The 15,936-nt window shown below is 44.4% G+C and overlaps 1 protein-coding gene across 2 annotated transcripts in view; it reads left to right on the forward strand.

Moving 5' to 3' along the window:
- The first annotated feature begins 5,824 nt into the window (after positions 1-5,824).
- Soat1 (sterol O-acyltransferase 1) overlaps positions 5,825-15,936 on the forward strand; it is a 48,222-nt gene continuing 38,110 nt past the window's right edge. For both annotated transcript variants that reach the window (XM_057769985.1, XM_057769986.1), the window contains exons 1-2: positions 5,825-5,957; positions 14,170-14,283. In XM_057769985.1, coding sequence (XP_057625968.1) covers positions 14,178-14,283 — 106 coding nt within the window. In that variant the 5' untranslated portion in view covers positions 5,825-5,957; positions 14,170-14,177. The remainder of the gene's footprint in view (positions 5,958-14,169; positions 14,284-15,936) is intronic.

Below are 15,936 nucleotides of genomic sequence, written 5' to 3' on the forward strand. Positions count from 1 at the left end.
TCTTTCCAGCTCTTTGGAGAAAGAGATTGAGGGAAACCACCTCCAGAGATGGCATCAGAGAGGATGAACTGGGTTTGCCATGTGGCAGCTCTATCATTTGTCCATGGGATAGTCAGAAGGCCACACTCGCCCTCGCAGAAGGTTCAGGAACTCTTAATATTTTTCCTCATGCATGTAGATCTCTTCAACTTCCATTATATCTATAAAGATGCTTAGAGTATACTTTGCTATCTAAATTCAAGAACATTCATAGAGTTAATGTGGTTGAGATTGATGATTCTTTTTGTGTGGGGGGGGAGGGGCATATTTTTCTGTGTAACAGCTCTGCTTGTCCTGAAACTCGCTCTGTAGACAAGGCTAGCTTTGAACTCGGAGATTCACTTGCCTTTCCCTTCTGAGTGCTGGGATTAAATGCCTGGCTAGATATTGATGATTCTCTACCTTGTTTATTAAGGCATCTCTTAGGAGAAAACAAGTGACACACAACTTCCAAGATGACTGAATCACCAGAGAAGGAAGGGAGGAAGTCACGCTCGACCTGTACTCCAGGCCCTAATGCCTTCAGTTGGTGGCATTAATTCTTTAAAAAGATTTATTTTTATTTTAAAAATGAAATAATTTAATGACTTAATTTTTACTTTTATTCATTTCTTTGTTGATAGGGTCTCACTTCGTAGCCCAGGCTAAGCTGAAATGAACTCTGTTGTCCACTTTGGACTTCTAGCTCAGCCTCCACAGTGTTGGCATTAGGGGTGTGAGCCGCCACACCCAGTTCACTAATTCATCCAATATATTTAGTGTGTGACACATAGGTATTGTGTTAGGTGCTTTCAGAAAACGTAAATAAGATAGAACTGCAGCCCTCCAGGAGTTTTCAGAGACAATGGAGTATATGTCTACATTCTGGTGTACTTGGCTGTCTCGTTTTGTTTTTCTGTTTTGGTTATTTGGAGATTGGTTCTCACTCTAGTCCAGGCTGGTCTGGAACTCATTGGGAAGTCCAGTCTGGCCTCAGATTTATGGCAGTCCTCCTGCTTCATGCTTCTGAGTCCTGGGATTAAAGGTGTGTGCCATCACACCTGACCCTTGCCCCACTCCTAATCAGTCTCTTTTCTGTATGCCTCAGTACCAGTGGTGACAGGCCGAGGATGGGATAACAATCGACTTTCCATTTTGTATCATTTAGGGAGATGTGCTCGTCTGAAGAACTAAGATCTTTAATTTTTTGTTGCTGTTATTTTATTTTGTCTGGCTGGCAAGGAATTCTCTATGCACATCATGATAGCCTTGAACCACCTGCCTCTACCTCCTGAGCACTGGGATTGAAGGCATGCATCAAAGTGCCCTGTTAATGTTCACATATTTTTAAAGTACTATTTCTTTTTTTGGCTTTTCTGTAAAACTTAGCACATTTTGGCAAAAGGACTCAGAGTCTAGGTGCAAGCCATTTCTTTCTTCCTTCACGTCATCACCGGGCGGTGGTGGTGCGTTCCTTTAATCCCCCCGCACTCGGGAGGCAGAGGCAGGTGGATCTTCACGAGTTCGAGGCCAACCTGGTCTACAAGAGCTAGTTCCAGGAGAGGCTCCAAAGCTACAGAGAAACCCTATCTCGAAAAAACAAAAACAAAAAGAAAATTTAGCTGCATCTCTAATTAAAATGTCAACTAACTTTTATATTTGTACTTTTTTTTATGTTGTTGTTGTTGTTTGAGACAGTGTTCCTCTGTGTAGCTTTAGTGCCTGTCCTTGAACTCGTCCTGTAGACCAGGCTGGTCTCAAACTCACAGAGATCCACCTGCCTCTGCCTCCTGAGTGTTGGAATTAAAGGCATGTGCCACCACCACCCAGCTATTTGTACTTTTTTTTCTTTTTCTTTTCTTTTTTTTTCTGGTGCTGGGGATTGAATCCAGGGCCTTGAGTTTACAAGCCCTCTCTTGAGCCAAATCCCAACCTCTGTACTTTTTTTTTTTATATTTGATTTTATTGTCTGTCTGCAAGTACGCCTTGTTGATATAAGCAGAGAAAACATGAAGGCTATTTTGATTTCCTCTTGTTCAGTTCCTTCAGGTCTTAGCAGGAGTGGGGTAATGTGACTGAAACATTAACCCGAGTAAAGCTTATTCTTGCTTCTCTCCAGGATGTGTATTCTCTCCTCTGCCAGAATTAATTCCCACCACTCTACTTTCTAGGTCAAATTCTGAATTAGCTCCCACAAACCCAAATACTATTTTATTCTGTTCTTTTAAACATCTTCCAAATATCAACTCCCCTTTTCTTAGAGGCAGGGTCTCACAGAGCACAGGCTAGTCTCAAAGTTGCGATGTTGCAGGGATAGCTTTGAATTTCTGATCTTCTACCTCTGTCTCAGTGCTGGGACGCTGCACGCACATTGTCATGACCGGGTGATTGATGTGGTGCTGGAGATCAAACGCAGGGCTCTTCATACACCCCGCCATCAGGCTACTGACTGAGCTGCATCCCCAGCCCTTTCCCCATTCATCTCTCACCTCATTCTTTCTATCCCACTTGGCTATTGCCTAAACTGGCTCTTCATCATCTTACCTGTATTACACATCACCCTCCTAATTAATCTGCCCAACTCCAGCTGCATCTCTGTCCAGTAAGGTCTTCTAAATCACGAGGCCCTCCTACTTAGCATCTGTCACTGGCTCCCCACTGTCTCTGAGAGTCTGAATCAGAATGTCTCAGACACACTGGCTCTTGGTGCTCCTCAGTTAACTATGCTCCCCACAGTTAAGGATAGGCTGCTACCCCTGTTTTCATGGATCTGGCTCCTTTTTGTCTTAAGGGCTTGGATCTTGTTCTCCTTTTATTTTGAAAATTCCTCTTCCTTTCCTGACTACTATCCTGCTACTTAGAAAGGTGGGCTCAGAATGCCTCCTTTCCAATTCTCCCTCCCATCTACTCCAGTCCACCTGATCCTACTACATCTGCGGAAGGCTTTGAAAACACGGACTTATTAAATATAATGACCCTATTAGGTAGGCACTGTCTTAAACTTCTTTTTATTGTTACATCTGTCCCACTGTTCTCAATGGCTTAGTTAGCTATGTTATCAATAGACAATCTCAATCAACTTCATGTCCCTAGCAACTGGCTACTTTCTGTAAATCCTTTTTGGAATATGATGAAATTAGCAACATTTAATTAAGCTTTGTTCTCAGGATTAGGTGATGTGAGATTTTACAAGCCAGTTTTGGGAGACAGACACCTGGATTCCGGTCAGAGGCTTTGGAGTTTCTCTAGTCACCTTTGCACTAGATGATAATCGCCACCCTCCTAGTTACTCAAGGAAATGACCTGGAGTTACCTCGTGCCTACCTTTCTTCACATCTGCACCCCAGGGAAGTACTCTGAACTCTTTCATCTTTTATCCACAGCAACTATCCCAATCCAGAGAACTACTGTCCATACCACGTCCTTACCCAAGAACTTTTTTGTTATCTTGTGTCTCTTTGTTCCATCTCTGCTAGTCTTCAGAGATCATTCTCTATAAAAATGGGTACAAAATGGAAAAACCCTAGATGAAAACAAGAAACACACACAAATGAATAAAGAAGGCAGCAAGGAAACTAGGCTGGGCATGATGGCACAGGCTTTCAATACCAGCTGAGGCAGACAGATTACTGAGAGGGCAGCCAGGGCTATATAGTGAGAGCATGGCTCAACTCCTCACCCCCACCCCAAAAAAAACCACAAACCTTCTTTCCTTTGCCCTTATGAATAAGAATCCAAACCACAGGATTGGGCTTTTGCTCAATGTTTCAACCCCAGTGCCATCCCCCTCCCCTCAAGTGTGCGTCAACCTCCTGCTCCTCAAACCAGCCAAAGTTGTTGGCTGGCATGACTAATTCTTCTTCCTTATTTAAGTCTTAATTCAGATCACCTCAGAAAAGTCACCCTTGCCTTTGCCTTTACAAAAGTTAAGTGTGGTTACCAGGCGGTGGTGGCACATTTCTTTAATCTCAGCACTTGGGAGGCAGAGGCAGGCAGATCTCTGTGAGTTCGAGACCAGCCTGGTCTACAAGAGCTAGTTCCAGGATAGCTAGGACTGTTACATAGAGAAACCCTGTCTCCAAAAAGAAAAAAGAAAGAAAGGAAGAAAGAAAGAGAAAAGTTGCAAAAAAGTAGTTGATTAAATAATTGAATGTAGTTTATGTGCGCAAATTCTCTGTATTTTTTTTAATGAAAACGCAGGAAACCTTTCAAATTACTTATGACATTATTTCACTTCTTTCCCTGACCACTCTGTATTTTAAGAAAATATTTGTTTTATGTGTATTTGGTATAAAGGTATCAAATTCATTGGAACTGGAGTTATAGACAGTTGTGAGCTGCCGTGTGGGTGCTAGGAATTGAACCCCAGATCCTCTGGGAGAGCAGCCAGTTCTCTTAATCATTAAGTCATCTCTCCAGCCCCAACTATCCTGTATTTTCTCCTAACATTTAGTACTACCTGCAATTGTCTCGTTATTTTTCTTCTCCCCTAGAAACACACACTTGAAATTGCAACAGCTGCATCAAAGGACCACAGTCTGTCTCTGTCTCTCTCTCTTTCTTTCTTTGTTTTTTGAGACAGGGTTTCTCTATGTAGCCTTGGCTATCCCGGAACTCACTCTGTAGACCAGGCTGGCTACTTCTACTTTTTTTTTTTTTTGAGACTGGGTTTCTTTATAGAGTCCTGGCTGTACTGGAACTCACTATGCAGACACCAGGCTGGCCTCTAACTCTCAGAGATCAGCCAACCTCTGCCTTCTAGGTGCTGGGATCCAAAGGTGTGCACCACCACACCCAGAAGCATGTTACACAGCTCAGTTTTTTAAAAAACGAAATAACTGAAACACTGAAAAGGCAAGTATCTTCTCTGGTGTGTAAAAGAGTCCCAACAGAAGTGAACTCATGAGTCCCTAATGTCCTAACTGGTGGGACTGGAGGACTCACAGGCAGCCTAGCCCTTCCAAATGCTATCAGCCAACTGTTGACAAAAGCATTAATCACGGTTGTCCCAGAGGAGCCCAGCTCTAAGGTGAGCAGAGCTGTCTGCTCTGGGCCAGCAGGGGAGCTCCTTGCTGGAAAGGTCTACAAGAGCAGGCAATTCTTGTAAGGGTCAGACATCTTCTGTTCAGGGCATCTGACCCGGAGAGGAATGATCAACAAGACTGAGTACGGACTGACTGATTAGTGAAGCCAGTTTATTTGACATTGTTTCGCAGGCCAACAGGAACTCTTCAGTCTGTTTCTTATAGCTTTCTTTTTCACCTGCCTTTACCCTAAATTCACCCACATCTTTGCTTTTGAGAAATCCAAGGCATAAACTGTTTTATCTCTGTCCTACATCTATCCGTATCATTTTTTTTATTATTTAGCCTCAAGGATGTTTTTAAAAAATTATTTGATTGTCTCATTACTTCAAGTGACTCATTTCTGTCTTTTGTAGTTTGTGTGTTACTGAAGGACAGACTCAGTCAAGTATAATTTAGACCACAAAGCGACTTATGATAGGATTCCGGCCACTGTTTCTTCTTAACGGTCAGTTTCAAGAGCCCCGTTAGCGCCAAGCAGTCCTCGTCCCACGCTACCACGCAGGCTGCCTTTTCGGACTCAGGAAGTCGAGTCGGTCCTCTCGCAGCCAAAAGAGCCCCAGACCAGGTGGCTGGAGAAGCGCCGCGGGTACCCAAGCGCCGGGGAGGGGGCGTGGCAGTGGGCGTTGCCTGGCGCCGCAGGACCACCAATGGCATCCAGGAGCTCGGGGCGATGCGTGTGACGCAGCCGCGGGCTGGGAGGTTGGGGCGGAGAACGGGGGTGGGTGCCGGCTCTTTATCTTCCTCTGCAGCCCGGCTGGCGGCGTTGCGGACCCGCGAAGGGACATCGTTCCGCAGCGACCCTCCCGCGGCTGACCTACCGCCCAGACCGCCGCTGCTGCCCTCGAGCCGCAGGTAACCCCAAGCTTCCGCTCCCCTCCTCCTTTACTGTCCAGGTCCACCCTGCACCCGAGAGGAAGGGGACTTCGGTGGCGGCGACGTTCCGGCTCTGCGGGCCTGGTCTGGGCCGGACTGTCCCGCCGCGACGCTGCCTGTCGCCGGGGGAGGGCGGGAAAGTTACCCGTAGCCATCCGGATGACCGGCAGCCTTTTCAATATCAGTGATGGTTTCGATGTCCCCTGAATCATGTGGTGTCTCGCAAGCCAGTCAGTAATAAAGAAAGTTGAGAATTAGAAGTCATCGCATTCTTTGAAAAGCGACACCAAAACATGCGCTCAGGAAGTCAGTTTTTTCCTGATGTGGGCGGGGGAGATGTGTGTGAGGGGAAAGATGGCACTACCAGACGTCAGACTGTGGGCCGGGGCGCCAAAACCTTTAGTCAAGCTCGTGTTCTGATTTTAAGTAGCAGGAGGGAGTTGTTAAGTTTGTCTTTGATCTTAAGTGTTAATAGGCATGTAGCTTAAGCGATATATAAATTTAGGGATTATTTGTGAGAAATTACTATAAGATCCCTGCTCTGCATTTTCTATAAAAGTTGTTGGTCACTGTAATATTTAAGTAGTTGCTACTCTTTCCCTTCAAACTGCTTGTCTTCTTCGTTAATGCAGAATCCAACTTGAATATTTTTTTTCTCTTGTTTGCTTTCAAGTGGTAAATAGAAATGATTTGTTAAAAGCCAGCTCAGGCTGTGGGAGTGGGGATTGCAAAGAGCTCTGACGCTGGGAAGGGTAAGCAGGGGCAGGGTAAACGTGGAGAAGCACACGGCTTAGTGTGTCACGTGCTTGGAACTGGTCAGGGTTTCAGGTTCCCTTAAGACCCAGCCAAGGTGCTGAGTGCCTGAGCTCCTGCCGCCTTCAAGCCTGGTGGGTTTTCCAGGCTCCAGCTTCCTTTCTTGTCCCTGGAAAGCTTCCTCTTGTCTCCTGGAGCATTTCCCCCAGGTCTTCTGCTCTTTTTCTCCCTTTCTTCTTCTCCCACCACTAAACATTCCTCAAACCAAAGATCACTTCCCTGTGGGAGCCACTCATCAGTAGAAGCCTGCTAGCACTCTGTAAGTCTCCTTACTAGCGGCTAGTTAATCCTGTTTGTAAGGAGACGCTTTGATTTCCAGTGGATTTCATGAGGCTAGGCTATCTCTGTCTTCTCAGGGTAGGGTCTGCTCTGGTCGTGAATAGAACTAGAGTTGGAGGGCCGGAGAAGGAACCTTGAGAAAACATTAACTAGGGACAGCGACTCTTTCTTACGGAAGTTCCAATTGTCAGACAGGAGGCTTAAGTTTTTTGTTTGTTTGTTTGGTTGGTTGGTTTGGTTTGGTTTTTGTTTTTCGAGACAGGGTTTCTCTGTAGCTATGGGGCCTGTTCTGGAACTAGCTCTTGTAGACCAGGCTGGCCTCGAACTCACAGATTCGCCTGCCTCTGCCTGCCCAGAGTGCGCCACAACCATCCGGTTTAAGATTTTTTCCCCCCACATTGGATAACTAGTTATATTTAATCATTTATAAGTAAAACTCACATGAGCCAGGCGGTGGTGATGCAGGCGGAGAAACCCTGTCTCAAGAAACCAAAATAAATAAACAAACTCAGATGTAAATAAAATTTGCCCAAGTTCTCCCGTTCTGTCTGGTTAATTGACCCAGCTCTGATAGCTACATGAAAAAGTTGTAGGGTAGGCAAACCATTTTTGAAGGGAAGAAGATGAAGACGTTATGCTTTGGATTGTTAATTTCCCCCTCCTTTCTATTGATAGGATCTTCTGTAGCCCAGGCTGGCCCTATTGCCCAGGCTGGCCTGATGCTGTGTAGGTGAGAATGATCTTAAACTCCTGGGTTCTCCTGCTTAAGTCTCCCAAATGCTAGGATTTTAGGTGTGTACCATTGTATCCGGGGTTGGATTATAAATTCTATCCACAATGGTTTCTCTCTTCCCCTGGGTGATGGAGGAGTTATTCACCTGTAAGAGGTACCTAGTATTTATTTGTGATACAGTTTTATAGGTTCTTTTGAAACTTTGTTAATGAGAACACTGGAGGCAAGCTAAAGTTGGCATTTCTTTGGGCCATGAATCATTTGTTTCTCTAATTCCTTTTATTTACTTTCCTGTTGCAGGGCATTGCATAACTTCCTGTCCAGATTGGTTTTTTACTCTCTTGTCTAATCAGTGTGTTACATTTTATTGCTAGTGTGCGGCTGTGCGCGCATATACGTATGTACCACTGTAGTGAGTAGGGAGGCCTGAGGGCTACTTGCTGTAGTTAGTTTTCTTTTACCTTTATGGGGATTCAGCTTGGGTTGCCAGACAGCACACAGGCATTTTTATCCACTCAGCTATCCTGCCAGCCCCACTGGTCAACTTTGTCACTTAAAAGGAAGATAGTTCCACCACCCAAATACATCTTTGCAATGGGGTGGAAATGTTTCTGGTGACTCAGGCCTAGTACTTTGGGGCAGAGAGGCAGGTAGATTGGAGTTTGGTTAGCCAGGGCTACGTAGTGAGACCGTCTCTCAAAAATAAATAAATAAATAAATAAATAAATAAATAAATAAATAAATAAATAAATCAAACAACAAACAAAACCCCAAACACGAACACACCAGCGATGAATAAGGAATGTAAATATTTAGTGAACTGGTGGTACACCTCCTTTGGCGCCCAGCACCATGGATGGTGCTTGTTTCCTTCGCTGCTGGACCTTGTGAGAACCGTCCTATGTTCTGTTTTCAGTTCCTCAACACATTTTGCAACCTACTCCCATACATTTGCCTTAGTGGAACCAACTGTATACGTAGTTAGTAAAAAAATCACTCACTGTTAGCACATCTCCACATTGTGAAATAGCAGCCACAAGTTCCACCCTCCTTTTTAAATAACCTTTAATATAGATATGTATTATATATATTTTTTTTCTCCTTCCTTCCTTCCTTCCTTCCTTGCTTGCTTCCTTGCTTCCTTCCTTTTTTTGGTCTTTCGAGACAGGGTTTCTCTGTGTAACTTTGGGGCCTGTCCTGGAACTAGCTCTTGAGACCAGGCTGGCCTCAAACTCACAGCGATCCGCCTGCCTCTGCCTCCTGGGGATTAAAGGCATGCACCACCAACAGCCGATTATGTGTATTATATGTGTGTGTGTGTGTGTGTGTGTGTGTTTGTGTGTAAAACAAAACAAAACCTTGCTAAAAAAAGGTCACACACCACCCTTCCTTTTGTGTTTGTACTCTACTTGAATTTACCGTGATCTTGACCCCAGAGAATCCCTCTGAATCCTCCCACCCCCCTACCCTGACTCCACCCCCCGACAGCATTCTTTGCTCCTGTTCTCCTTTAATCTCTTTGCATTTTGTCTTTTTGCTGTTAACTTTTTAAATGCTTCATAATACTTAGCTATCTATAAGATTGTTAGTATTTACTGCTTAGCATGTTAGATAAGAGCTATGTAAATAGAAGCCTGTATAGTTCCTAGGTGACCTGCCTGGGACGTGTCCTGAACTTGTGCTTAGCCTTAGCTGTCGGTGTGCACTGATGTGTCCCAGATCCCTGTCTTCAGTGCTGACTTGTGTGTTCAACTGGCCTTTATAAAAGACCTTGGCTGGCCTACAGGCCTGTAATGTTGGGCTTATCTATTCTCTCTTTGCATAATACATAATAGCATAATTGCATAATGCCATTCCTAGCCTTTCTGAATTAGCATACTCACTTGGGGTCTGTGACCGGCCACCTTCTACCCATAGCCAGCCACACCTCAAAGACTTCTCTAGTCGTTTGTAAGCTTATCTGATCTTTCTTATCTCTTCCTTCATTTATTTTACCAATAAACACGTGTCATGTGAGTCTTCAGGCCCCACGGCTTTGTCTGTGAGCTCATTGTTGGCACTGCGCTGAACCTGCGCTTTTCTTTAACACCTCCTTCTCTTTGGTTCTGAGTTTGTCTTCCTCAAGGTAAATAACAAATCCTTCTTTGAGAACATCTTTTTGCTTTTTGTGTTGGAGACTGAACGGAGGGCCTCCCACGTGCTAGACAGATGAACTGCCTTTGAAGTTCACTCTGAGATCTCAACCTTGCTTTTTCACAAGTGTGATTTGAGAGGGAGAAGAAAAGGGAAAACAGAAAGACTAGAAAGGGGTGCGTACTCAAAATCAGAGCACTCTGGAGGCAGAGGCAGAAGGATCTCTGTAAATTCTAGGCCAGCCAGGTCTACACAGTGAGATACTCCACTTCCCCGCCTCTCCCTCTCATCCCCACATATTCTGTGCATATAAAGCATAAGCATTAAAACTATAGCTGTTTCTTTTTTTTTCTAGCATTGATAAGTATTGCACTGGGATACTTTCTTATGTTTTGAGGAATAAACTTTAATCTGGCGTTTGGTTTTAATAATTTTTTATATGTATGGGTGTTTTGCCTATAGAGGCCAGAAGAAGGCATCAGATCCTCTGGAACTGAAGTTACATATGGTTGTGAGCTACCATGAGGGTGTTGGAAACTGAACCTTAAGTCTCAGCAAGAGTAGTAAGAGCTCCTAACTACTGAGGCGTCTATCTCTCCAGCCTCGACACTTATTTTTCAATTCGTTTATTTTACTTTACTTTTTTTTTTTTTTTTTTTTTTTTGCGGGGAGGGGAGGTTGAGACAGGGTTTCTCTGTACCTTTGGAGCCTGTCCTGGCACTTGCTTAGTAGACCAGGCTGGCCTCAAAGTCACAGAGATCTGCTTGCCTCTACCTCCCAAGTGCTGGGATTAAAGGTGTGCGCCACCACTGCCCAGCTATTATTTTACTGTCCTTTATTTTTAATGTGTGTGTGTATGTGTGTGTGTGAAATCCCCTCAAGTTCTTAAAAACATTGTATATATGTGTATGTATATCTTTTTTTTGTGTGAGTATGCACACATGTGTAGGCAGGCTCTTTTGAAGGCCAGAAGGGAATGTTGCAGGAGTTTGGGAGCTGCCCACTCATTGTGGGTGTTGGGAACTGAACTTGGGTCTTCTGCAAGACCAGCAAGTGCTTTTAGCCACTGAGTCATTGCCCCAGCCCTAAGAGGTATTGTTTTTATTTTAGTTGGTATTTTTAGACAGGGTCTCACTTTATAGCCCTGCCTGTCCTGGAACTCACTATGGTGGACTGGCAGAGGTTTGTCCCAAGTGCTGGGGTTAAAGGGATGATGAGTCACCACACCTGGCCTGCGTGTCTGTTTTGAGGCCCACATCACATTTTGTAAAACTCCTTTTTGCTATGCCAGTGCCTTTTTTATTTCTGATTTCTGCTTCCTTCAAAGAAATCCTCAGCATTCACCCCCACTTACCACTGCTCTGATTATTTCTGTGGGATAATTCGATGCTCGGTGATTTCCTCTCAGATTTCACATAGATGACTTTTAAATCTTTGTCATTAGCCCAGACCAAAGGGCTTCCACGTTTCTCCTTTGTACAATGTGCATGTGTGTATTTTTAGATTTAGATTTAGTCTGTTTTATGTGTGAGTGAGTGATTTGCCTGCACGAATGGGTGTGCATCGTATGAGTTCTTCATGCCCACGAGTCAGAAGAGGACACTGGATCCCCAGAGCCAAAGTTAGGGCCGTCGTGAGCCATCTTGTGGGTCATCCGCAAGAGCAGTCAGCCCTCTCGGCTGCCGAGCCGTCTCCTCAGCCCCATACCTGGCTTTTGATATGACTGCAGGGGATCCGAACTTGCTCAAGGAAGCACTTTACCCACAGGCTCCCAACCCCCAGTTTTATGTCTTTGATACATTTTGGGCTTAAATTTTGCCTAGATTGTGAGATGAGGGCCTGTCTTGGCCTTTTTGGGTATCTGAAGTTTTTATTCTATCACTGGAAGGTGTGAGTCGATTTCTCTTCTCTTTGTCAGTCATCACTGAGAAAGGCATGTGACCCTGTTACAGCAAAGCAAGTGGCTGTGACTCTGACTCAGCTCTTCGCTCTACAGCTTTGGTTCATTTACCAGGGCGTAGGAGGAGAGAGATGCTTGTTGGTTCCTGACCACTTTGCCCCGAAATAATCACACAAAAACTGTATTAATTAAATCACTGCTTGGCCCATTAGCTCTAGCTTCTTATTGGCTAACTCTTACATATTAATTTAACCCATTTCTATTAATCTGTGTATGGCCACGTGGCTGTGGCTTACCAGCTAAAGTTCTGGTTAAAGTTCTGGCATCTGTCTCCGGCGGGAGCTACATGGCGTCTCTCTGACTCCTCCCTTCTTTCTCCCAGCATTCAGTTTAGGTTTCTCTGCCTTCCTCTATTCTACCCTATCAGGCCAAGCCAGTTTTCTTTATTCATTTATGGTAATCACAGCACACAGACGGGAATCCCACACCACCAGGGGAAAGACAAGTTATCTGCTAACAGGATTCTGCTGTCATCGAGTGTCAGCACAGAGGAGAGCTCGTGTTTGTTTGTTTCTCTTTTATTTGTGTTTATGCATGTGTGGTTATATGCAGTGTGTGTACTGGTGCCGCCAGAGACCAGGATGGGTTGTCTGGTCTCCTGGAGCTGTAGTTGCAGGTGGTTGTGAGCTATCTGACAGGGGTTCTGGGAACCAAAACGTGTCGCCTGGAAGAGCAATAGGAACCTTGACCTCTGAGACTTCTCTCTAGCCCTTAAAGCTCTTGTCAATGACATCCTTTCTCTTGATACCGTTATTTGATTACTGATCTAGCCTCTCTTTGAACTCTAGATGCTTGCATTTATTACTACTGACTTGGTAACCATACCCTAACTTGTGGTATCGTGTGTGACTGTTCTAAGAAATGTAAAATGAACATCTGCTTCCAAACTGGACTGGCACCAGCAGCCTGAGGAATGACTCAATCGAGTTTATCTAGAAGGTACACAGAATTTACTAGGGACTGTGGAAGGAGTTGTGGACAGCTAAAGATAGATGTGTCTCCCTCCTCCATCCCCAGCCCCTGTTGGAAAGTCCGCAGCAGAGTTGGTGCAAACCTGGCTCGAGAGCAGAGCCCAGAGGTGACTGCAGGTCACACACCATAACTCTCAGACACCCGTGGTGTACAGCACTGGAGGTGACTGCAGACTCAGCCCTGTATAAAGCACAGACCAGTGTACTGTGGGAGTCACTTGTATGTGTGCTTCATCATAGCCCTTCTGCTGTCTGGGAAGACACTTCAGCCATGGGGAGAGTGGCTTGCAGAACTGTAACATGGTGGCTTGTGGAAGGTGGGGTTCCTCTGGCTAGGAATCAGAGGACTCTCCTTATTACATACCATTGTCATCTTCTGATGTTCTTTTTGTTTTTGCTTTTGTTTGTTTTTGTTTTGAATCAGGGTCTCTCTATATGGCTATTCCGAAACTCAGATAGACCCGACTGCCCTCAAATTTGCAAAGCTCCCCTGCTGATGTTAAAGGCTTAAGCCATCATGCCCGGTTCTTCCGCTGTTCTTAAGTTTTCATGCGTTCAGCCAGTGCTTTGCTCAGCTGAATTGTTCATTGGGAATGGGGGCTTTGTCTAAAAAGGGTCTTTGAAACTAGCCAACATGTGAGAGTGGCTAATTTCTGTCAATTTGTTGCAATATCTTATATTCAAAAAGTATTAAAGCTGTTTAAAATAAAATCAGAGACAGACAACATATCATCATTTTTTACCTCTCTTAGGCATAGTAGTCATATGAAATTCAACTAGCCAGATAATTTAGTTCAAAGCTTTTAATTTTTAAATGAAATTAAATCTTTTTGTGATACCATGGTTCGAATTCAGGGTGTCAGTCATGTATGCTAGGCAAGTGCTGTACTCCTGAGCTTCATTCCCCACCTTTTCCAGATTTTTTTTATTGATTTTTATTGAGCTCTACATTTTTCTCTGCTCCTGCCTCTCCCCTCCTCTTTAACCCTCCCCCAAAGTCCCCATGCTCCCAATTTACTCAAGAGATCTTGTCTTTTTCTACTTCCTACTTCCCATGTAGATTAGATCCATGTAAGTCTCTCTTAGTGTCCTCATTGTTGTCTAAGTTCTCTGGGATTGTGGTTTGTAGGCTGGCTTTCTTTGCTTTTTGTTTCCTTTTTCAGATTTTTAACCAACACATGCACACCCATGATGTGCAGTGGTGTTGTGCTATGTACTGATCTGTCAGGACAGGGGCTTGTCCACGAACACTCCTTCACATGGGGAGCATTCAGCATCTTTATTCCTGTCCTTCTTTCCTAGGCAGCCTGATGGTGGGAGAAGAAAAGATGTCACTAAGACACCGGCTGCTAAAATCTGGTGAAAATCCCGAGCAAGATGAAGCCCACAGAAATATCTTGGAAACCCAGAGAAATGGTGAGGTTTTTAATGTTTCTGAGGCAAATTAATGAACCAGAAAACAAGCTCACTGTTCCAGGGCATTTCTTGCAATTTTTTGCTACAACTGTGTACTGGTGGTTTTATAGATCCGATAGTAAGTTCATATTAATTTAGTGATAACTGGAGAGGTGGTTCTGAACTCTAGTTCCAGGGACTCTGCTGCCCTTGTCTGGCTTCTGAGAGCCTTGCACACACAGGGCACACGACATACATGCAGACAAAACATCCTGGGTTTCCATTGCTGTGAGAAAACACCATGACCACAAAGCAAGTTGAGGAGGAAGAAGTTTATTTGCTTATACTTCAGCATTGCTGTTCACCACTGGAGGAAGTCAGGGCTGGAACTCAAACAGGGCAGGCTCCTGGAGGCAGGCTCTGATGCAGAGGCCGTGGAGGAGTGCTGCTTACTGCCTTGTTTTCCTTGGCTTGCTTAGCCTGTTTATTATAGAACCCAGGACCAGTAGACTAGGGATGGCACCGCCCACCATGGGCTGGGCCCTCCCCAATTGATCACTAAATGAGAAAACACCTTATAGCTGGATCTCATGGAGGCATTTCCGCATCTGATGCTCCTTCCTCTGATGACTCTAGCTTGTGTCAAGTTGACACACAAGACCATCCAATACACATCTGTACACATAAAATAAAAGTAAATACATAAAAATTAATTCAACAAACATTTCTACTGTGTTTTAGATATTATCCATTCATTCAGCCAGCCTAGCCTACCAGTAATTATGGAAATGTCCTGATGGATCTTTGGTTATAGTAGTGATCAATACATGTTCAATACATGTGTTCTCATTTATTAGCTTTGAGTTAAGTGAATGGTAGAGCCCTCAAAATCATGAATAGTCGGGGGTGTAATTCACTGAGACCCTGGGTTTGTTCCCAGCATAACAACAACAACAACAACAACAAAACCCAAAAAGACAAAACAAACAAAAGCCCCACATAACTGAATTACTATAAATAAGTATTATCTCAAAGTTGCTAATTTTTGTTTTGTTTTGTTTGTTTTTCAAGACAGGGCTTCTCTGTACCTTTGGAGCCTGTCCTTGAACTCACAGAGGCCACCTGCCTCTGCCTCCCGAGTCCTGGGATTAAAGGCGTGCGCCACCACCGCCCAGTGACTAATTATTCTTACAATAGAATGAACAAAAATCAAGTAAGGAGCAGGGTCTGAACTGACGTCTAAACCCTAGGAGAGAGGGAGATTAGGGCATTTATTATTTGCTTAGTGCATGGAGAGTACAATGTAGCTCTTGTCGAGGTCGAGGCGTGTGGTTAAGAATGGTAGCTGCAGAGAAGCCGCCCTCGTGATGTCATCTACTGCATCGGGATGTTTATTTTTTGCAGTGACATTTGTTTAGTTTTGCTTTTGCAGGGATTTGAAACTCGAGATAGGTTTGGTTAACAAATAGGAGAGGGACTTCTGGAGAACAGGTTGTCTTTGGCATCCTCAGGCTTCTTTTCATAAAGAGGCTCTCTCTCTATTTAGCCTTTTGTACTTTAATTGCAAGTATCGGCAGCCAGATCGCACCAGGACTGTGAATGAGGCTGTTTAGTTGGTGTAATGAGGTTTATTGACAGACCCAGCTATTCATTGCCTACATATTGCACTTGGTC

Source organism: Chionomys nivalis, chromosome 5 (assembly GCF_950005125.1).
Source record: "Chionomys nivalis chromosome 5, mChiNiv1.1, whole genome shotgun sequence".
Classification (NCBI taxonomy): Eukaryota; Metazoa; Chordata; class Mammalia; order Rodentia; family Cricetidae; genus Chionomys; species Chionomys nivalis.